The following is a 23,411-nucleotide window of genomic DNA, read 5'->3' as shown; positions in this document are numbered from 1 at the left end:
GACCCTTGGGAGTTATCAGTTGTGGGAACAGAGGATGATTACCTCTGGGACGCTAAGCGAATTAGCCTGCTGGCTCATCTCCTGTTTTACTCTGAGTGTGTCCCATCAGCCACTGAGGCCACATGCACTCTCCGGTCCTCTCACTATCCCCCACATTCACCGCACGCTGAAATTACGACCGTGCAGCAGGGAGCGATCTACACAGACGACTCGTCCCGTGAAGCCATTTATGATTACTAGCGAGAACAGGATTCCCACATACATTTTTCATTGCTGTTCCTCTACTGTTTGACATGCAGTCAGTATGGGGGATGTTCACAGAAGATGTGCTTGGCCCTTGCCATTATGTTTAATTGTGCTCTGTCTGTATCCGTGTTTTATATGCGGAACAAAGCTTAGGTCTGCATTGCATTTCAAGACTGTATAGCTAGACTACAAATTGCAATATGCTCCCGCTATGAATTAATAAGGATCTTTCATGCAGTGTTAAAAAATGTGGTCGTCATACATATCTCACCAATATAGTAATGAATCCTTGTTTAAAGGAACACACCAACATTTTTGGAAATATACATTTTTTCCAAACCCAGCCTTGAAGGAAATAGGCTACTAAAGTCTTTATGCTTTGCTAACACGGAAAAAAGGTATATTTCCCAAATAGTGTGGAGTAGCATGATGGGTCACAATTACCACAAATTGTTAATTGTTGTACTTTTAAAAATTCCGCACATTTCTTTCGAAGAAGAATTTGACTGGACTTCATAGATGGACAGGACAAAGCATGCAATACAATTAGATACATTGTATACTACTCATTGTATCCTACTCATACACAGCATGAATGTTGAAACATTAGCATGAACATTATGTTTAACTTTTTTAACACATTTTATATATTCTATATTCTGCATGTATCTTCATTCATCTGAGTGCAGCTGTATAACATCCCCCCACACTGCAATACAGGAGGTGCTTCTGCACCCTGAAACATTAGTCTGTGTTTACACTGTAAATGAGGGGGCTCTGCACCCTGAAACATTAGTCTGTGTTTACATTGTGAATGAGGGGGCACTCACATATAGCCATGGGCAGGAAGGAGGTGCTCAGGTACTCAATGACATCCTTGTGCAGGAAGGGAGGGAAGGTGGCTAGAGTGGAAATCATAGTGTAGGGCAAAGTGCTCAGAATATCGTCACTGAGAAAGGGGAGGAGGCAAGTCGTAGTGTAAAATATAGACTGTCCCAGATCTGGAAAAAGGAAGGTAGAAAAGACAATCAAAACCACACCACTTTAGTCACAGACAGTGCAGTATGCTGTCCATCCCCAAGCTCATAACTATGATGAACAAATTGTGGAATAAATCCTGAGTGCGATGGTAACTTCCTCTTTCAATGAAGGCAGCCAAATGAAATCAAGTCCTTCATACACTTATTGTTTGCTACCAGTAAAATTAACAAATTAATGCTGCACAGAAGGTTTGCTCATGTAATACATGATGTTGGTGTATGAGATAGTTAAGGAACAAAGTTAACAAAGTATGGCTTTTACAAAACAAAAATTCAAACACAAGATCATCCTCTGAGGACACTCAGGGAAAAGGACCCTTGATATTCATAATTCATAATTAATATCATACTTTCAACATGAATCAGAGTACCATGTAAAGTGAATGCAGTGTATAATTTACATCAGCCCTGGGAATGGTCCTGGACACCTGTATGCTTTTGCAATATATTCACTACCACACACTACCACCATACCAACATATGCACCAGTCCATATGCGTATCATGCCATTAGAAAGTGGGCGTGCTATTGCAAGCCATCAGCCAAACAACTGGAACAGACCACCATCAGAGTAACCAACCCAGGCTTCAGCCAACATCATCAACATCTCCAACATCACCAACATCACTGACATCACCGACATCACCAACATCTCCAATGTCACCAACATCACTGACATCACCAACATCTCCAACATCACCAACATCTTCAACATCACAAACACTACCAACATCACCAACATCACCAACATCTCCAACATCTCCAACATCACCAACATCTCCAACATCACCAACATCTCCAACATCTTCAACATCACCAACATCGCCAACATCTCCAACATCTCCAACATCTCCCACATCACCAACATCTCCAACATCTCCCACATCATCAACATATCCAACATCACCAACATCTCCAACTCCGACATCTCCAACATCACCAACATCATCAACACCACCAACATCACCAATATCTCCAATATCGCTAACATCACCGACAGCCAGCAGGTGGGTGGATATGGACAGAGCCCGGGCACCCTGACGGCACTCACCATGCTGACCGTGCTGCAGCAGGGGCACCAGGTCGAGCAAGGTCACCAGCGTCACATAGAGCCCCTGATAGTCCAGAGAGGGGTACTCTGAGAGCTGTGCGTCCCGACTTTGCTGCCCCCCGCGGTCAGACGGGGCATCGCGCAGAACGCTGTAAAGGAGGGAGCGAGTAACTGTAGGGTTGATGGAACTGACTTGTGGTCTTAGAGATGGGGTGAGTGGGAATGGCACAGGAAAAAGACACATGGTCATGGGCACGGCCAAATTGGAAGCTTCCTGGTTCTCCTTCCTGCCTGTACGGGATAGAATGCTGCTCCGGGGGACAAGGAAAAAAAGAGACAACAAAGACACAAAGAAACAGCACATTACATTGAAATGGCACTACAGACAGCGTAAATAGAAAAAAACCCAGATAGTCTCCACATAGGATGCAGTGTCGCCACATTTTTTTTTGGTTGTTTTGGAAGGCACAGGTTCACAGAATTGTTGCATTCCAGCATGAAAATGATTTTTGTATATTCATTTTTGTTCTCTTGGAAAGCAAAAAAATAAAAAACGTAAGCAAGCAACGCTTGTAAAACTGTAATGATCACTGCATCTCATGCGTATCTGGCCACAAGGAGCAAAAATATAAAAAATTGCATGTTTTCAGTGACAACCCCATACTTCTCTTGAGGGAAACGGCACCCTCAAAACCTTTTTTCAACTGTCTTCTCCCAATATGTCAGAAAAGATGCAGTTGATCAGTATAGTTTGATAAAGATGCTAATTGGAAATACTCAGAATTCAAGCATTATCAAGCTCTTTGGATAGTGGTGGGGTATTCCAATAGGTTGAGAAATATAGGGGTGGCACTTTTGAAACATGCCTCAGCCAGTAATAAACATGTATGACAGGTTAGGTAAAGCCCCTGGTCAAAACACATGTTTATTGTACCAAAACATAATGTCTGTATGCATACATTATGATACTGTCTCAGTATCATCTGGGGAATAATGAAATCCAACAGGCATATGGATTCAAGTTCTAAAATAAATGTAACTAATCTACAATAGGGAGAAAACTGTAATGAAAAAAGGATAGGTTGTGTAAAAGGGATGACCAGTAACATTATGTTTGTGAGCTAATGGGAATGGACATTAGTGGTTGCTGTCCCCTGAGGTCTAATGTAGTTTTATATATTTTGGGAAAACAGCAGCAATCTTTAAATGGGTCTAAAACAAAGTGGGGATGCCATAGTGCTTTATACTAAACATAATGTACAGGTAAGTTGTGGTTCTAGCAGCATTACATCTGAATTAGGCTACTTCTAATGGGGTCACAGGTTATACATTTTGGATTGTGCGTTTTTCACTCACAATTGTATGTTTATATGTTGTCAGCAGGACAATGAGGAAGGGGAATGATTAAAAAGTGCACTACATTCTCATATATTGGGAAACACAGACAGGTGTGGTACATTAATGGTCCCCTTAAGTCATTGCTCTGATGTGAATATTCCGCATAAGCTTTTCTGTATTTCTCATGTTCCAATAAAGAGAATTGCAATCATTTCACATTATCTTCAATCATTGTGACACACATTCACACACATACAAGCATAGATCTGTGCAATCACACACATTTCTACAAATATACTGTACATTTATTTTCAATCAATAAAATCACTAAAATCGCATAGGAATTTAAATTAATGTATCAGCCTCCTTATAGTCATGGCCATGACCAGCATCAGTGAACCATCGGAGTCTCATTATATCCTAATCATCTTTCACCCATTGATGCCACTTTGCTGTTAGTGCCAAACACTGTATCATATAAGATTTCCCATAGTGGAGAACCATTCATGCAAATGTACAGTGGCTTCAAAAAGTATTCAGACCCTTTGCTATGGCACTCCAAATTGTGGTCAGATACATCCAGTTTGCTTTAATTATCCTTAAGATGTGTCTAGAACTTGATTTTAGTCCACCTGTGCCAATTTAATTGATTGGACTTGATTGATTTTAGAAAGGCACATACCCGTGTATGCAGTATAAGGTCCCACGATTCACATTGCATGTCAGGACACAAACCAAGCCATGAAGTCCAAATAACTCTCTGTTGACATCCGCGATAAAATTGTGCAAGGCACAGATCAGGGCAAGGGTATAAAACCATTTCTAAAGCTTTGAGCGTCCCAGGTACACAGTGGCCTCAATAATTGTGAAATGGAAAGTTTGGAACCACCAGGATTCTTCATAGAGTTGACTGTAAGGCCAAAGTGAATAACCGGGCAAGAAGGGCCAGATGAGACAAAATGTAAACTCATTGGGTAGAACATTATATGCGGCAAACACCAGGCACTGCTCATCATTTGGCTAATACTATCCCCCTAACCAAATTCCACACTTAAACCCCATAAAATATCTGTGGAGGGACCTGAAGATCTTCCCATCTAATCTCATCAAGCTTGAGAGGATCTGCCAGGAAGAATGGGATAAACTGCCCAAGTGCAGGTATACAAAGTTTGTAGAGAGTTACCCAAGAAGACTCAAAACTGCAATTGCCAAATGGACTTCTACAAAGCACCGGATTAATGGTCTGAATGATCATATACTAAGATTTCAGTTTTTGATCAGTTGCTAAAATTCCATGTTTTCACTTTGTCATTATGGGTTATTGAGTGTAGATTTGGGCAATTTTATCCATTTGAAATTAAATCTACAACACAATAAAGTGTGCAAAAAGTGAAGGGGTCTGAATACATTCTGAAGCCACTGTATACATGCTTACATCTTTCTTCAACTTAATCTCACACTGACTATGTGGATTTTCCTCAAAAACTGTGTTTCTGTGGTAATACGGCTTGACTGAGTGATAGTACGTTATACATTTTGGTAGTGGCCATATCAGTAAAAAATCGGACATTTGCTACAAATTTAGAACATTGGTTAGCCATCTAATTATTCAATGTCACTAGCTAGCTTGTCAACATTTTTTTAAATAAATGACCAAAAACACAGCATGCATTGCATAAGAAAAATTTCACAACCATCCCACTACCATTATACCGTAGAAAAACATATACTCAAATTCTTTGGAATAAGAAACAAATAGGGAGTGCCCTGTTTTGTAAATAAGCTAAATTACTGTTCCATTACTACATTATTGGCATTTGGCAGACACTCTTATCCAGAGCAAGGTACAGTTGACTAGACTAAGCAGGAGACAATCCTCCCCTGGAGCAATGCAGGGTTAAGGGCCTTGCTCAAGGGCCCAACAGCTGTACGGATCTTACTGTGGTTACACCGGGATTCGAACAACCAACCTTGCCTGTCCCAGTCATTTACCTTAACCACTACGCTACAGGCCGCCCCATGCGATCTACTCTTAAAAGGAGTCACATAATTCAAATCACATAATTTTGGTCAGCAGTTGATGTTTGGCACAAGGAAAATGTTGTACCCATGTATTCATTCTTTTATAGGTTTTAATTACATCAACCCTAAATCATTGTTCGGTTGTTGTGAAATCCAGCATAGTCAGTGGGTCAACTGTCAATCACATAGTTGGAAGGTGAATTCCACATATCACAAATATATTTTCAAAAATTACATTCAATATATTTGAATATGACCCACACAATGTATTGTTCTCAATAAATGGTTCTTCCTTATAAGAAATCAAAACATAATGTTGCATACAGCAGGCTGCTTCTTTGTTCCATACAATCAAAGTGCACAGTATTAGTAGACAACGGGTGAGAGTAAATGTAACTTATGGGTCACTGAGGCCGGGGCCATATATCACTAAGTGTGTTGGTGTGGTCTGCATTACACTCAGAAAGAAGCCCTGCATCTGAGCACTGTGAACCTCATGACACATTTCGGCAGAAAATAGCTTTTTCGCCGTTTTTGTTTTCAAATATTAATGCCAAAGCTCCATCCTCTGTCTGTGATTTCGGTATCTTCCTGGAGAATGGCATGCCTTTCCAAATTCTATTACAAACATCACCTACTATATTAAACCCCTGAAAAGTATAACTAACTAGAATACTCATTCTTACTGTCTAATGAGCACTCAAGCAACTGGCAGGAAATTGAGCCAAATATAGTATGCATTGCATTAAAATGTTAAATGGAAAATCCTGACATGAAACATTAACAGAGGTGATTAATTTTGGAACTGGAGCAGTTTACATATTTTTATCAATGTTACAGTGTTATAAAACATCCAGGTACAGTGGACTCCAGAATTATAAGCACCCTTGATAAAAAGGCTGTATTTAGGAAACAACACCAATAATCATATAATATAATATAAACTGTATATTATGTTCAAAAATACTGGAAAACAATGCACTTTCATTTCAAGATATTTATCTATTTGTTTCTCAATGTTTCTAAGTAATCTATTTTTTTTAAATACCATAGGTGTCAAAATGATTGGCAGAGCTAACAATTCTTGTAAATAATATCAAAGTGAAATATCAATGCAATTTTACTTATCTGAGTCTAAATTAATTATATTTTGTCATTCCATCATTTCCTGTTTCACTAGAGTATAAAAATGAGGTAAGAAGCATGGGAAATTTCATTGTAATCCGTCAGCATGGGAAAAGCCAAAGAACTTTCAATTCAGAAAAGACAGGTGATAATTGATCATCACAAGTCTGGGAATGGGTACAAACCACTTAGCACACTTAAAATAAAAAACATGTAAAACATATGAGACGGTTGCAAACTTGCCAGGAAGAGGATGCAAGTCAACGGTGTCCCCACAGGTGGTGAGAAAGATGGTGAGGGAGGCCATAAAGGACCCAAGGATCACAGCTTATGAATTGCAGCATCTCTTGTGGGTCACCAAATTTCCGAAAGAACCATTAGATGGCACCTCCATACCAACAAAACAAAAAGTTGGCACCGAAGACAGCCCTTATTGAGCTCAGTAAACAAAACCAAACATCTGGAGTTTGCCAAACGTCATTGGAAATTATGAGTGGAAGAGCAATGAACGATTTGGCCATACACACCATCAACATGTTTGGCAGCAAAAGAGGAACACATACATGGAGAAACACCTCATACCTACTGTCAAATATGAAGGTGGGTCATTGATGTTTTGGAGATGTTTGGCTGGCAGTGACTTTGGTTGATTCGATGGAATCATTCATAAAACACACGCCAGTATGCCAGCAACTAATATTTTTTAGTTTACAGTATTTTTGGTGCATATTTATCAAGGGTGCCAGTCATTCTTGAACCTACTGTATATACAGCATTGAAATGTAATGGGTGTCAGTACCATTCTACACTGCAACAATGGTGTTAAAAACATGTCCAGCCAAATTATGTCCATTCAGGTACTCCTAATCTTATCTGTGAATAAACATCTAAAATGTCAACCACACACAGTTCAGCATGCAGTGCTCTCATATACTGTGTAGTTTTGTTAAGTAAAGTACAATGCTGAGGCGCACAAACAAAGGCTGCCATAGCACAGTGACGGCCATCTTATATGCTGAACAAGAACACCTTGTTCCCTCCTCCAGACTTCATAGAGCCTCGGGGAGTCTTGTAATGACAGGACGAGAGTCTGACACCAGCAGCACCCACCACCCATGAACAAGACAGAGCCCTGGGGCTAATGCGGCATGAAGCAGTCTCCTAAAACTCCGGGATCAGACTGACCTAGCTGCTTCTCCAACTGCGGGTTGGGATAATTCCAAGCTAAATTTTAGCCACTTGCGCGACAGGATTCCATTACAGACCTAAGAGGCAATGTCTGAGTAAAAGAGGACACCTTTTCATTTCCTGTAACAGAATTCTGCACCACAAAGCAGTCCAGTCTGGCAGCACTGATTTGTGAGTCTCAGATTAGACTGAAAGTAACTGTGAAAATCACTTTCCTTAGCCATTAATAACTGCAGCAATCACAAGACCAGATCAGAACCGTTATGTCAAAGAACATCAGAATTGTACTTGCATGTCTACAGTTTATATATGATCTTGTGTACAATGCAGACATAGGATGGAACAGTGTCACTTCTGGGTCTGTAAATGTGGGACTTGGGGTTACACAGTTCTCAGATGAAGTTGTCTATTAGTTCTGTTTTCTGTTCTGGCTATTGTTTTTGGGTTTTTTTCATTTAAAAACCTGATGAATGTAACATTGAGATGGATGAAAAGTAAAAAAAAGTCATCAATCAAACATGACTTCATATTGAGAAAAAAAAAATGCAGTTTACTATAGATACTGATTTGCTTGTGTCTTAGAAATGATGGAATTTCAGATCCACAAAGCACAATTTGAAACAGAATCCTCTTAATGAGAGGTGTAAGAAAAGATAACTTTATATGAGGAGGATTGCATTAAATACCACATTTTTAGTTTTCCAAAATGGGCGATGTTGGTTCGAAAGACCCCCAGACCTTACTTAAACTTATTCAAGTATGGGTCAGTTTCACAGACTCAGATTAAGCTTAGTCCTGGACTAAATTCAGTTTTGTATGAATAATCTCTGTTCAAAATTGAATTTAGTATAGGATAGGCTTAATTGTTCTCTGTGAAACTAGCCCTATATCTTTCTTCCAGCAAAAGATTAAACTACTTTGCTGCTGTGGGGTGTTTTCATGCTATATACGTATCTGAAATTATTGTGGACTTACTGTATAGGAAGTTAGTGTAAGGCTGCTATTGCATATAACACGGCAGAATATTTGGTTATGAATAATGGTAAAAACACTACAGGATTAAATTTTAGGGTAGCACAAAAAATGCTAAAATGCACAGCTGTTCCAGCAATCCGTTCTAACAATTTTGCTTGAAGAAAGACATTTACATTTCATCTAACAAAAAACAACATGTTTGTAACTGGCGAGGTCTTGAAAAATACCATTTAGATTGTATTCGTAAGGTGTACAGCTTTGGATTAAGTACATCTGCTCAATGCAGTATCAATAACAATGACATCTCAAAGGTTTACTGAAGCAGTACACCTTCGCATTAATATTTTGGATGATGCTACTTCCATTCTATCGCAGACATTCTTTCGAAATTATCTCCTTTTTTGTATTATTTATATAAAACCAAGTCTATGTTGTACTATTAGGTAAGTAGATAAGTTCTTAGGAGGTTACTTCACCTGTGGGTTCCAGCGCGGGGTACTTACCTGAGCAGGGTTTGGGAAAAGTATTTCAGTGTGTTTGCAATGTCTGTTCCAGATGGCACAGGGTAAATATTGTGAAGGACACGGTTGTGATACTCTTGCAAGTACCGTATCTTAGAGGCAACTAAACAAATAAAGAGCAGAGTGACAAGTGTGTCAACAGATGACAATATCTCCAACCTGAGAAAGGTCTACTGGTAACAGAGCGGGAGACCTTACAAATTTTAGGAAGTGGTGTTTGCTTGAATATCCCATGCAGATTTTACAATGAACAGCTTTAATTGCATTAGTATTCTGTCTATAGTTGCCTTTGTGAAATTCTCCCACTGATTCTGTCTGTCACTGTACAGTATGTACAGTATGGGTCTCTATAGATGTTCATTCTTGTTTGGAGAGATTCTGAGTTAGAACCCTATTTTGAGGTCAAGAACATGCATCAGGTGCTATACTGTCATTCTGTACCGACCACAGGTTTGGTACACATGCATGCTTCACAGTAATAGCCCTACTTTTTAAGTAAATGCCTGTTATTTAATTCAAGTTTTTTACCCTGTCAATTAGTCAAATAATTTTCTGCAGGATTCAGCCCATCAAAATGATTTCTTACACTGTTTAACAATCAGCTAGTCAATATTAAGGAAACTGTTCAAGTACGGAGTGGAGCAGCAGTGAGTTTCAGTCTTAGAGAATCTGGAAACCCAATGGTGGAGCTCATGTGGGTCATCCCCTGTATACTTTGAATCGGCCCTCATCTCCGCACCCGGGTAATCAGGCTCAGCTACAGCGGGGTTAACATTAAGCTCAGTCCACTCACTGTGCAAAGTGAGCCCATGACCTTTAGTGGCTGGGCAGCTGGGTCACATCCTGCCCTGGAGAGTGTGCTGCTTGTGTGACTCAGAGCATCGAAGTGCTTATCTCCCCCTGACACACTCCTAACAAGCCCCAAGGATTCCCAATTATTAGACCATGGAATGGCACCAACAGAATGCTCAGATAAGGGAAAATTTCTGCATCCACTGGACTGCCTTCACTGATACTACTTGGCAGGACAATTCTGACACAAGCATGCAAAGATGCCAGTACACACAAGCACCATCTTGGATATACTATCAAGTCACAGGGACAGCAGCTGACTTGAATCTAGGGAAAAATCTGGTCTGAGCAAAGGAAACCTCCCACTCTTCATCATTCCTTTATTATCTTACAGCTAACACAATCCCTTTTGCTAACAGTATCTCTTGCACTCTTGCTCATGGTCCATTCAGTTTTGTTCTGAAAACTGTCTTGGGCCCAGTCTGAAACAGACCCCATGAGAGTAGGTAGCTCTGGGCATAGCATTACAGTGTTTCCTTACTGAATGATTATTTGTCATTTGTCATTGAACCATGTCCATGTCACTGAGCAGAAACAAAGGTAATTTTTCAAATCACACACAGGCCTATACTGTCTGGTTGCTTCCTCCAGTGTGAACACTGAACAGTGTCACGCATTCATTTGATATTACGATAAGAAAATTACGAAGAAAACTTATTGACAGATATTTGATACTCTAGTGTAGTATTATTCCTTGGTATTTCTGCAATTTTCACTTAATCACTTATCTAATCTTTCTATTCACTTACCAGTCACATTCAAGCATTTAGACTAATTTACTGAATAAAAACATGGTTGCCACTGCCACTGAGCCCAGTGTCCATTCAAAGATGACAAAAAACGTCTTCAGACATAAGGAATAAATAGGGTGGAACCTATCACATTATTGACCACTTGCCTCCATATTGTGCGATACACTTATGAAGTGAAAATATGTCTAATCGACCTTGAGATTCGTATATCTAGCTCTGGGCACCAGTCGCATTTTAATGCGTCAAGTATAATTTAATTGGAAATCGTCTGCGTTTTTTTCTTTCCCAGCCTACCGCTTTTAACCTTTACCAAAAACAGCAAATATCACACAGAGACACAGCGCGAACAACCCTCTGCATAGCGAGAACGTGTTGCAACCTGCCTTAGCAACCATGGTTTCATCACCAAGGACAGCTACCGTGATTTGATTTTCAATGTGTTCTTACAATCACCGTTTAGCAAGCAAGAAAAAGAGGGACAAGCGGAAGAAACAGTACTTACATTGCTCTGCCTTCGTTGACATTGTGAGAAGACGCGACGAAGAAATATAGATCTACGTTGTTCACCCCTGCGGTGTCTTTTCCCCCGGTCCATAAAAAGTGAATAAACCCTCTCGCGCTCCTGCTAGATTTGGTTATACCACTAAAGCCCTGGCATCAGAAAGTCGCATTGTATCTTATGCGCAGTGGCAAGGGACCTGGTCTTAACGTGCAGCATGGTGGTGCCATCAGATTGTATCCGTGTCAGTTCAGGTCCATTCTTAGATGAAGCTGTTCTTGCAGTATATAAGACAGAAATCAAGAAAAGAGCACACCTTTGAAACAAATGGACTGATCCAACTCTGACAAATTGCCATTCATGAATATGTTTCAGCTCGCTTCTTATTTTGTCATTTCAAATCGACTTCTAGCCTACTTGTACAATAATCTGTAAAATCTCCACAAGTAGCAATTGTATTGAAGTGGCAGAATATACTGCATGTAGCTATGCTGTTCATTTTAATATCTAAGGCAATATATCGTAACACTGAGCAACAGATGTTTTTTTTTTTTTCAGATTATGTGTAAGATATAGTATGTTCAGCGCGAATTTATACATTTGTAATTTGAGGGTTTCTCCGTGTAGTTAAGTTATGGCCTCATTTTGTTCATATCATTTAAAAATAAATAATAAATCATAGCGCATGCGGTTTTATTTCAGTTCAAATGATGGACATTTATGGTCATGCTTTAAGAAAACTAAAGTAAGAAGATAGCAACTCTTTTTACTCATGTTAGACGTTATTGAAATTTATTTTGTATGTTTTATTTGATAGACCTAGTACAGACTTGATATTACACATTCTCACATGCGTTCAGGAGGTCTCACATGTCTACCTTTTCAAAGCTTGGGAGAGATCACAGCAGACCTCTTAAATAATATTATTCCATTGGAGAGAGAGAGAGAGAGAGAGAGAGAGAGAGAGAGAGAGAGAGAGAGAGAGAGAGAGAGAGAGAGAGAGAGAGAGAGAGAGAGAACATTTCTGTTTTACCAGCAGTCTCCCATTAGTGAGTTGGAGTTTTAAAGAAAATGTTTATTTTATTGAGGGGAGAGGATCTGGTTTCCAGGAAGTAATTGACATTCTCAAATTCCCCAGTTGAAAAACAAACAAGTGTTCCAATTCTGAAGCAGAGAGAGAACCAATACCATGACCTTAACTGCCTTGTTATTTCATTGTGGAAATGTGTGTGTGCCAAGATCCACTATTCCCATCTCCAGCTGTGAGTGTAACAATGTCTTTCTTACTGTTCTGCTCCCTTGAGTTCGGTCTTGATCCACCTGGTCCCCAACTTTTCCAGAGTTGGATTAATCAAGTTTCTTTGGTTTTTTGGTGTGCATGGCTGTCATCTGAATGCTGCAATGAATAATTGCAACAATAAACTGTTTTTACAACCTTGACCCATCCACAGGTCCAGTATAGGATCTTCCAGGGGCAATCTAAGTAAGCCAACTTGCTGAATTTCCTACTGAATTTAGGTGGAATTGTTGATGCTTCCTCTACTGTTTATAGGGCACTATTATCTTGTTATTGAGTACAAATAGCACAGTTAGATAGTATTGTGTAATTAGATCCATTTCAAAGATCTGAAGATGGAATTTGGGAACATCATCTAAAATTATCATCTAAATCATCTAAAAATAAAGGAGTAAACATTATGAACGGACAATTAGGTTTGTTTAAACACATATGAGAAGGGACAATATTATGAGATAAAGAGGACATACAGTACAATATGTAATCTGGGATTGATTTATTTTATATTAAATCCCAATATTAGCAGACTGGTGTCAAAGTAGTAAAAATACAATAGCAATATATGACAACTTGCATTTAATGATTAAGACCTGTCAGCACAATCCAGGGGTATATTTGCAAATGAGGGCTGTGATGACATTATTATGGCCTGTATTCACAAACCACTATTCACCAAGCTGTGGTATCACTCAAATGTATTATCATGTTCCTATTGTAAATAAATAATAAACAGTCATCTATCTTGCAATGTTTTCCTTTTTTTGTTTCCACTGTACATTTTAATGTTTATGTCTTTGTTTAAGACATTACATTTCTATTATTTGAAATACATTACATACATACAAACATTAGTTGAGTGGCAGAAGGTTATTTAGGAACAGTTGTTATTCAGGAACAGCTAAGAGGGTTTACAAGATGAGTGTTCACATAATATGGTCATCATCTGGGGGTGGGCGTGCTCTCTCGCGGTAGTGTGGAATATGATGCATGATCCAGCCTGCTGGAGTCAGTAGCATGACAGCGAACACCGAAATCGTGAAAATGGTTTTCTGTGGAAAAACACAAGCAAATGCTGTATAAAATCACACTTGTATCATGTAGAATATTTCTCATTCATTACTGAATCAAGATGTATGCATTCATAGGCATTCATAGCCATGCACTCTAATACAAGCAAACATGTATGCGCATGGGCATTCAATGCATTGCATGGCACATGTAATGTCATGATCTGTGGTCTGTGAATTAATTTCATTGTTTATTATCGTTTATTTTTGTAATTTATTGTTTTTCATACTCATGTTTGTCTTGACAGTCATGGTATTCCTGTGTTTGTGTCTGCCTTACCATGTGCTTGTGTTTTCTTTGTCCTGAACCCCGCCCTCACCTGCCTCTGTTAGCCACGCCCCCTTCGGTTTATTTACATAATCATTGCCCTGATTGGTTCCCCCTGTTCCTCGTTTTCTCTGCCTTTTAGTTGCCTCCTCTGGTTATTTAAGCTCCCCTTTGTTTGGTGTTCTTTGTCAGATCGTACCAGTATCTGCCTGTACGGCTGGTGATAAACGCTGTCAAATTTTTGCTCTGCTTACCTTTGCGCTGTTCTGTTTGTAGAATATTTTTGTTCCACATTCCCTGTAACATCTGAGCTTTGGATTTTTGTGTTTTACTTGTTCTGATTTTTGGAGAATATTTTTGTTCACGTTCCCTGTAACTTCTGAGCTTTGGATTTTTGTGTTTTACTTGTTCTGATTTTTGGAGAATATTTTTGTTCCACGTTTCCTGTAACTTCTGAGCTTTGGATTTTTTTGTGTTTTACTTTTTATTCCTGTGGTCGGCTGTTGTGCATTGTCTATTTTTGAGGACTTAATAAACCCTGTTTTTGCACTCCATTTCTGGTCTGCACTTGGATCCTTTACCGGCATCCCTGTAACATGTAAACCAAACCCTGAGTCAAACTGATAAAGTGAACAACATAGAACAGTGCCTGCCGGTGCACCTGTAGAAGAACTATATTTTCTATGGACTCAGGTTTAAAGTGATAGCCTACAATCTTTCTTCCTACTGTGAAAGGAGTCCCTAGCCACCATCTGATTAGAATTCGAAAGACTATTTATCTTAGTATAAATAACTTTGCATCAAAAGATCTCTGTAGTTTAAACTGCAATATTTATTTGAATATAGAGAACTTTGTATCTAAAGGTGCTGGTCATGTGACCTAACCCAGGGGCTTTGTTCCCACTGGGGAGTATACAGCTGGGAGTGTTTCCTGATTCCTCTGCCTCTTCCTTCACAGCCATGATCCGCTGTATATGAACATACAAGGATTTTCATGACAACAATCAGATTTGTACAGTCTATGTCAGAAACAGTGTTTGACCAATGGTAGAATTGAATAGCCGTTCAGTTATATTTGCTTTCTGAAACCTAAACAGGTGCTCTCAGGTTTTTGTTTTGATGCTACCCAGTTAGCATCAATATATAAAAATATTGGTTCAACATCTGTAGAATCGTAAATTCTTGCTCAAGAGAGTATGACTTCCAAGTATTGTTCCTTTTATATGATTGTAGTCTTAATTTCAAATGATTCCCATTGTTTGCTTATAGTCCTCTGCATAACTCTCTGATGACTGCAGAGAGAAGCCAGCTGAAGTTATTTGGCTACCATGATCATACAATCATCAAGGTTGTATCAGAGGCCTTACTTGTCATCCATATCCTAGCCTCAGTGTCCTTCTGTGCGCTAGTGCATCAGCTCATTTTAAATGTTCTCTGTTGACTGTTCCCAGTTGGCCTGCTCCCTGTCTCTCATTTGATTACAGTGTATCATAGTCACAGCTGCAGCCCCTGGCCCTCCAGATTTCATTGTGCGTATAAATGGTTCAGTAAAAACCCTCTGGATACCCTAAGGACATATCAGTGTCTGAGCACGAAACCAGTGGCTCCATCATTAAACATCACAGTCCCCACTTCCATGAGAAAGCTTAGCAGAACTGACTAATAAATTGTGGATAAATAAAACATCCCTCTGCAGAAATGCATCTGAACTCATTTGAACAGCATAGCAGAATATTTGTCACAGTCATCTGTTTTTGAGGGCTTTGGGAATGCATACTGTACTTTACAATGCACAGAATGGCTAAATTAGAAACCAGAATTTTTACTTTAAAAACAAAAACAACTTTCAGGTCTGCTAACATCTGTGTTGAATGTTATGGAGATGCCATATTGATTGATTGGCAAAGATGCCTGAAATTGTTTCAGTTTCACATCGTTTCCTATTGACCTGAACCATGAATGGCTATTCAATCAATATCAGCTCCAGACACCAAGCAGCCGTTTTAAAGGAGAGCTTCAATTGAATGATGCCACAACCTGCAATTAATCTAATTAAAGAATTGACCTGATGCCGGAGCTACTGGCTAACATAGAGAAGCTTTGTATTCCTCTTCTCTGTAGCTGCAGAATATCACTATTTGTCCTCAATGACACCCCAGTGGTGGTATGAGCTACCAGCCATCAGAACTGGATAATTGTTTACTATTTTATGACAAGAACAAACAGCTATTTAGATTCAGATTTGGGGCCATCAGATGTGCATGTACTATGCCTTACATCCACTTATGACAAACCAAGTGAAATCTAATGTAGTGAGACATGACTCATTCAAATCATATTAGTCATTTTAAGTGTGTAGTATCTTTCAAGTGAAGATTACCCAAAGGGTTGCAGATGAATATATATTTAAAAAGCAATAAAGGAGGTTCATAAATATTTCTCTTTCAAAGGAGCTGTGATACTCACCGCAGGTCCAATCGCTTCTTTTGGAGGCATGCTGTAGATATTGGACCTCTGATCCTGCAGGACTGCCTTTGCCCGAACCAGCAATGCGGTCTGTGGGAGACCCCTCAAAACAGCAAACATCATTCTGGCATGTCCGTGTAGCCTGAGATCTAGTTTGAAGAGCACTGGAAGGCTTCCCAGCATATCCTGTGAGATAGGGACCGGACATGAAACTGTCCTATTACAGGGAGGAGCTCTAACATCCTTTCACCAAAAAACATCTCACAGATCTGATCTAATACATAAAAACATTTAGAAGTAAAATTAACCACCTTAACCCTGCTATTTTGTTTGGGGTCAATTTGACCCCATTTAGGGTTTGACATCTCTTAGAAATCATTAACCTTGTTTCATATTGATACTGTATGATTTTTCTAGTTTTCTCTTTGCAAATGATTCTGGTGGAACTTTTCCATACTTTCACATACTGTACCTTAAATTCTAAAATGAGATGTTTCTCACAGATTTTTCCTATTTATGGATAAAAGGCAAGTCATTTTGGAAACAATAAGAAGGTGACAAAGTGTCAAAATAAGATCCCAAACATAATAGTGGTCACAGAATCTTAACGTAATAGAAGGGTTAATCCCAGTTCAGTATCAGGGAAAAGTAAAAACAGCCTCTTTCTGGAAGTCATTGAAGGTGAAGAGGGTTATAAGAGCTATAAGAGCTACAATAGCTACGATAGCTCCACTCTAACATTTGTTCAAGGAGCACATGTGCTCCTGAGTTAAAACATTTAGGAGCACACTAATGCATCCCAATTAGTTGATGTGCTCCTATTTGTTCCAGTTAGCACACATCAATGTCGAGGAGTAAATGCTCCTAAAATGGGAGCGCTGTAGAACTATTCATAGGCCCAAGTGTAATATCTGAAACACATTTCTTTCCAAGCACTGATTAATTTAAATTTGCATAACATTTGATGCAAGGTATGATGGTCAGGTATCTACCAATTGCCCCTTGCTGTTAGCAACACATTTGCTACATTATTACTATGCCATATTAAATGTAAAAAAATGTTATGTTCACCAATGAAAATGAATATTTGACCACATGTGAAACACATATAGATTAGTACCTATACTGGCATCTTTTAAAGATTAGCATCTTTACTGACAATGTCCCCTTGCCTGATGTGGAAGGTTGCTCAGATCCTCTACTATAGTGGTTTAATTATAATTGATCTGATTTGATGATAAGATAAAAATATACAACTAAGAAAAGCAGCCAGCTGTTCTGTGTCAAGTTTCACAAGCCAGCAAGAGGTCATTGGTATCGCTGGAGCAGATATTCCACAAACAAGAGCCTCAGAAAGAGCACACAGACAGCCTGGTTTCTGTAAACACACTTATCTGAGGTGGATCAGGAGGATATTCTGTTTCCTAGATACCAGCCAGGGGACATTACGTGTCTTCCATTTTATATACAGCATGTCTTTGCTCGTTTTATACATACTGTATCTTTGCCATCTCCAGCTCCTGCTTGTTTCAGGGGCTATTTGCCTTACGTTTTCTCTTCAGCATACGGAACACATGTTCAACTGGATTCAGATCACATCAATGACTTGGCCAGTTTTTTTCCAGTTTTTTCACATTTTCCAGTTTTCAACATAATGAAAAACTAATTTGCTTTAGCAGTATGTTTGGGCATTTTGAGTTTGAGTATTATCTTGTTGTAAAATGGAGCACTGTCCAACAAGTTTGGAGGTTGGTTGAACTTAAGTGGATAAGACACTTCTGAAATAATCCTGTTCCTGCTATCTGCAGTCAAACATCTTCATTAAGGTGTAGACTTTTTTTTAAAAAGATATCAATCCAAGGACTTAAATTAATCACTTATCTCTGACTTAAATGGAGAAAAACAAGGACTTGAGTTAGAGAGCCCTGATTTATGCTCTTCTTATTCATTCTTATTAATATGATCATACATTCAGTGACCATTTTATTAGGTAGACCTGTACACCAGCTTGTTGATGCAAGTATTTAATCAGTCAATCATATGGCAGCAACTAAATGCATAAAAACATCCAGACATGGGGAAGAGGTTCAGTTATTTTTCAGACCAAATGTCAGAATGGGGAAGAAATATGATCTAAGTGACTTTGACCAAGGAATGATAGTTGGTGCTATACAGGTTGGTTTGAGTATCTCAGAAACTGCTGTTCTCCTGGGATTTTCACGCACAACAGTCCCTAGAGTTTGCAGAGAGCAACAGAAACAAGTTGTTAATGAGAGAGGTCAGAGGAGAAGAGTCAGACTGGTCAAAGCTGACAGGAAGGTGACAGTAATGCAAATAACCACACATTACAACAGTGGTATGCAGAAGAGCATGTCTGAACACACAAGGCTTCAGCAGCAGAAGACTAATAAGTCTGGATAGGCTACAGCAGCAGAAGACTAATAAGTCTAAAAAATAAGTGTAATAAATACCTAATAAAGTGCTTGGTGAGTGTATATATGTATGAAAACACGTGAACGTGAACATGCTCAAAATCAAAAATTTATCAAGAAGCAAAATGTCTGGGCAGGCCTGGCAACCATAGCTGGCATAACTAGAAACTTCAGTGACTTTGAATATGGTGTGATTCTTCAGCAAGAGTTGGCAAGCAGCTCACAAAGATGGAGGGAAATCCATTTAAGGCTTAGTATTGTTTGTGAAATGGAGAATCTTGAACTCGAGCAGGGGAGCACATCTCCGGTCCTGGAGGGGCCGTCTGCGTGCTGGTTTTTGTTCCAAGCAATTACCTGTTTTACTTTTCTGACAGCTCTATAAACTATGCAGGTTCACTTCTGCACTTAGATTTTTTTTCATTATCCTCTAAGAGGATATTTGAAAGGAAGGGGGACATTTCACAGCCCAAAGTATCATCCTCACAAACAATGTATGTATGCATATCATGCATACATATATACATTCAACAAGAATCCTTTTATACGCTCTGTCATTAACAATGCAAAAATTCTGATCACTGGATATTTTTTGTTTTTGCACCATTCTCTATAGAGACTGTTGTGCATGAAAGTCACAGGACATCAGCAGTTTCAGAGATACTCAAACCACCCTGTCTGGTACCAACAATCATTCCAGTGTCAAAGTCACTTAGAAGACATTTCTTCCCCATAGGAGAATGTTCAGTGCTGATATAATTCTCACGAAATGCAACCTTTTTGAGTTCTGAGTTCTGTGGCCTGAGGAGAGAAGGGAAAAGCGATCAGGTGCCAGGACCAAATAACTGCAACCCAGATGTAGGCAGAATATGTTCAGTGACAGGCAAATCAGGCAGACAGTGGTCGAATGCAGGCAGGCGGGAATGACAAAGGCAATCAAGCTCGTAGTAGCGGTCACAGGCAAAAGATCAAACACTGGGCAAACAGGTATAGCAGAGATAATCCAGAACATTGTCCAGGTCACAAGCAATTGTCCAAAAACAATAAGGCAGCCATACAGGCAAAGGTAGAGAATATGATCCAAAAGTTGAAATTCAAAATCATAGTCTGGTAGTAGGTAATCAATTACACAACAGAAGGACAATCCAAAGAACAGACATCGGGGTACACAAAGAAGATCAAAACATGAAACAGGCAGGCAGAGAAATGACTACACAGACAAATTAACTGAAATGACGAACAGGTGCAAGTGCAGGCAATGAGAAATAGGTGAAGGACAGAACTATGGAAAGCGAACTAGGACAAGAGACACAAAAACAACAGCCAGAAAACAAAAAACGTTATGACAGAGGAGCACCGAGTTTGACAAAAACATGAGTCGAGAGGGTGATCCAGGTCATGTTGCATTGATGACTTTATCACAGAGGTCTGAAAAGTTGGGGGTTAGAAGACCAATAACCTTGAAGGCAATGTCTCCAAGAGGAGTTTTTGACTGTCAGCTTTTGTAGGAACAGGGGGAGCAATAGAATAAAATGGACTGGGTTATACCCTTTTAAAACAGAAACAGATTGGGGTGCAATGGAAAGTGCCGTGAGTATGTGGATCGCAATGAGACTTTGCTGACAGAGTTTATGGGTGTCAGTGATATGGTTGTTGAAGGTAAGTTTATTATCCAGTCCATGGTATTTAAAGCTCTCCACCATCTCAACTGTCTCACCATTTATGGATGCGAGGTTATGGGCTATGCAGTGGAAGTTTGGGGTAGCAATGAATATTTATTTATTTAGTTTTTTTACATTACTTGAACACAGTAAAATCTTTAGGACATACTTGCAGTCTGCTGCTGTAGTGGGTGTATCTACAAATGTCAGATTAAGATATGATTGATACTTAGTTGTCTGTTGGCATAATGACTTGACAGTATAGTTGGTAAGATATCCTGAAATAGATTGGCCCTTTTTGTGCACTCCTGACTGTCACTATTATTTGGGGAGTCAGGACAGGTTTTGTTATGCAAGTGTGATGTGATGATGGAAAAAATGCTGAAACTGCATGTCAGATGACTGTCAGCAAATAGCTGACTCCTGTTCCGTACATTCCTCTTCTCAATCATCCTTAGACACGTTCAGCCAGAGACAACTTCCTGGCAAGTCAGTTATTAAGCTGTTGACATAGGCTAAACAACAGGCTAGACAAAATAATCTTTTTTGGAACATATTAAGAAGAAAGGGTTCCCTGGTGAGCTCAGTAATAAAAAAAGGGACAAAATGAACAAAGAATTTCTGTTGCCATAATGAAGAAACACCTGTCCAACAGATCATAAAAACTCTTTAGAAAGCAGCCGTGGGTGTGACAGTGACTGCTGTCCACATAACTACAGATGCTGCACTGCAAGGTGCAAACCACTATTTAGCAGCAAAAACGGGATAGCCAGGTTGCAATTTGCTAAGTGGTACCTAAAAGAGTTCTGGAGAAAGGTGTTGTGGATAGATAAGACCAAGATTATGACTTGTATGAGAGTGATAGTAAGAGAAAAGTGTGGAGGCTAAAAGGAATGCCCAAGAACCAAAGCACTGGCCTCATCTGTGAAACACAGTGGTGGGCATGTATGGCTGCCACAGGTATTGGCCCACTTTCCTCCATTGACAATATGACTGCTGATAGCAGCAGCAGAATTAATTCTGAAGTGGACAGAAGCATATTATCTACTCAAATTCAACAAACTGTCTCCAAACACATTGGACAGTGCTTTGTCCCATACCAAAGCAATGATCCCAAACATACACCAGTCCTGTCTTTCTTCATAATGATGTTCCAAACTGTTTTTGGTAACCTTATTGTTTTCTCTTTTGGGATGTATTTTTCTCTGACTACTTTTTTCTTATTTCTCAGCCTCATACTTTGATTGGCAGAACTCTGGTACTTGTGTTGACAAAATATAAAAATATATTCCAACACAGATCACCCAAAATTTATGGAAATACCCAAATGACCAAAAAATGTCAGATTAAAGGTGACAGTCTGCACTGTAACCACATATACATGGTTTTATTTCAAATCCAATGTGTTAGGGTTCAGAGCCAAAATAAACTTTGTACCACTGTCCAATTACAAACAAACTGCACTGTACATACTGTATATACTTCACTGATTAAGACAGGTATCTTAACTAATCATTGCATGTGTGGTGGATGCATACAGTTGAATAAACTCATTTGAGAAAAGTAAGTATTTCTTAAGAATATTGTAGCCTTTTGTAGCTGAGTGAAGTTCATCCACAAAATATGGACCATATCGCCCTCCTTGGTGAGATTATGGTACTGCAAGCCACGACTCACATAATGGAAGACGTATATTGGATTGTGCAATTCAGTTGCCCCTGAAGAAGGGTGCGATATTTGAAATGCGAGGTTGTACTGTAAATCTTGAATGAAATACAAGTTGATTTACACCTGAATTGTATAACTAGATAAAGGAACTTTATCGCCTTAGCACAAAGCAGAAAAGGTCAATGCTAAAATTAATACTCTGAGACAGATTATGACAACCAGAAAATTGGAATAATTTCATAACCAGGCCCTGCAACATGCTGCACCTGGAGTGTGCTTCTAACACAATTCAACGTGCAAGGCAAATGTAGTCCTAAGAATTGCAAATGATAATTGCTCATTCCTAATGCTTTAATAAAATACGTAGAGAAGAGAAGAAGAAGAAGAAGAAGAAGAAGAAGAAGAAGAAGAAGCCCAATTGGATGGCTTGCATTCACAGTTGAGAATTTAAGGATTATGTTGAGATTGGTTTGAATGTTTTATCTCAACTTCCTAACTATTTCATTAATATATATTTTTGTTGTAAGATATTTGGTTGGTCAGGGGTTTAAAGAATATGTATATGCTCATGTTTAGCTTTGCTGATTTTCAGCATTGTTTTGTTTTTCATTAGCATGTATACAAAAGCCATAGTTAGTATGACTGTGAGCTTGTATTGTCCTGTGAACAATACTGATGTGATAAGGTATGGGCAAAGTATTAAATGTTTAAAATTAGAAGTTAGACATTAGACAAACCTAAAATTAAATGAACAATGCAGGCGGGACATAATAGCAGATTATCATGATTAACAGAAGCCGCAAATGCGTGTTTGCGTGCTACAAGTCTGATGAGCGTTGAGTTCTTCCTGTCATGCCTACCGCTTGCAGCTAGTGGGAGCCCCAGGTTGATATGCTTAACAAAGCAGCCAGTGTCGAGTTTCTGTACTCTGTAGCGCTGTCTAGAA

General features: G+C 39.1%; 1 protein-coding gene across 4 annotated transcripts in view; it reads right to left on the bottom strand.

Moving 5' to 3' along the window:
* LOC133138705 (protein unc-79 homolog) overlaps positions 1-11,730 on the bottom strand; it is a 58,523-nt gene extending 46,793 nt beyond the window's left edge. For 3 of the 4 annotated variants that reach the window (XM_061257676.1, XM_061257685.1, XM_061257694.1), the window contains exons 1-4: positions 11,613-11,730; positions 9,489-9,609; positions 2,338-2,645; positions 1,077-1,247 (exon numbers count right to left, since the gene is read on the bottom strand). In XM_061257676.1, the coding sequence (XP_061113660.1) occupies positions 1,077-1,247; positions 2,338-2,645; positions 9,489-9,609; positions 11,613-11,634 (622 nt within the window). In that variant the 5' untranslated portion in view covers positions 11,635-11,730. The remainder of the gene's footprint in view (positions 1-1,076; positions 1,248-2,337; positions 2,646-9,488; positions 9,610-11,612) is intronic. The other variant, XM_061257704.1, reaches the window with a different exon arrangement.
* Positions 11,731-23,411: the final 11,681 nt, after the last annotated feature.

The sequence above is a fragment of the Conger conger genome, chromosome 1 (genome assembly GCF_963514075.1).
Source record: "Conger conger chromosome 1, fConCon1.1, whole genome shotgun sequence".
NCBI classification, from domain to species: domain Eukaryota; kingdom Metazoa; phylum Chordata; class Actinopteri; order Anguilliformes; family Congridae; genus Conger; species Conger conger.
Note: the sequence above shows the minus strand (reverse complement) of the source record. Positions and strands in the feature narration are given on the sequence as shown.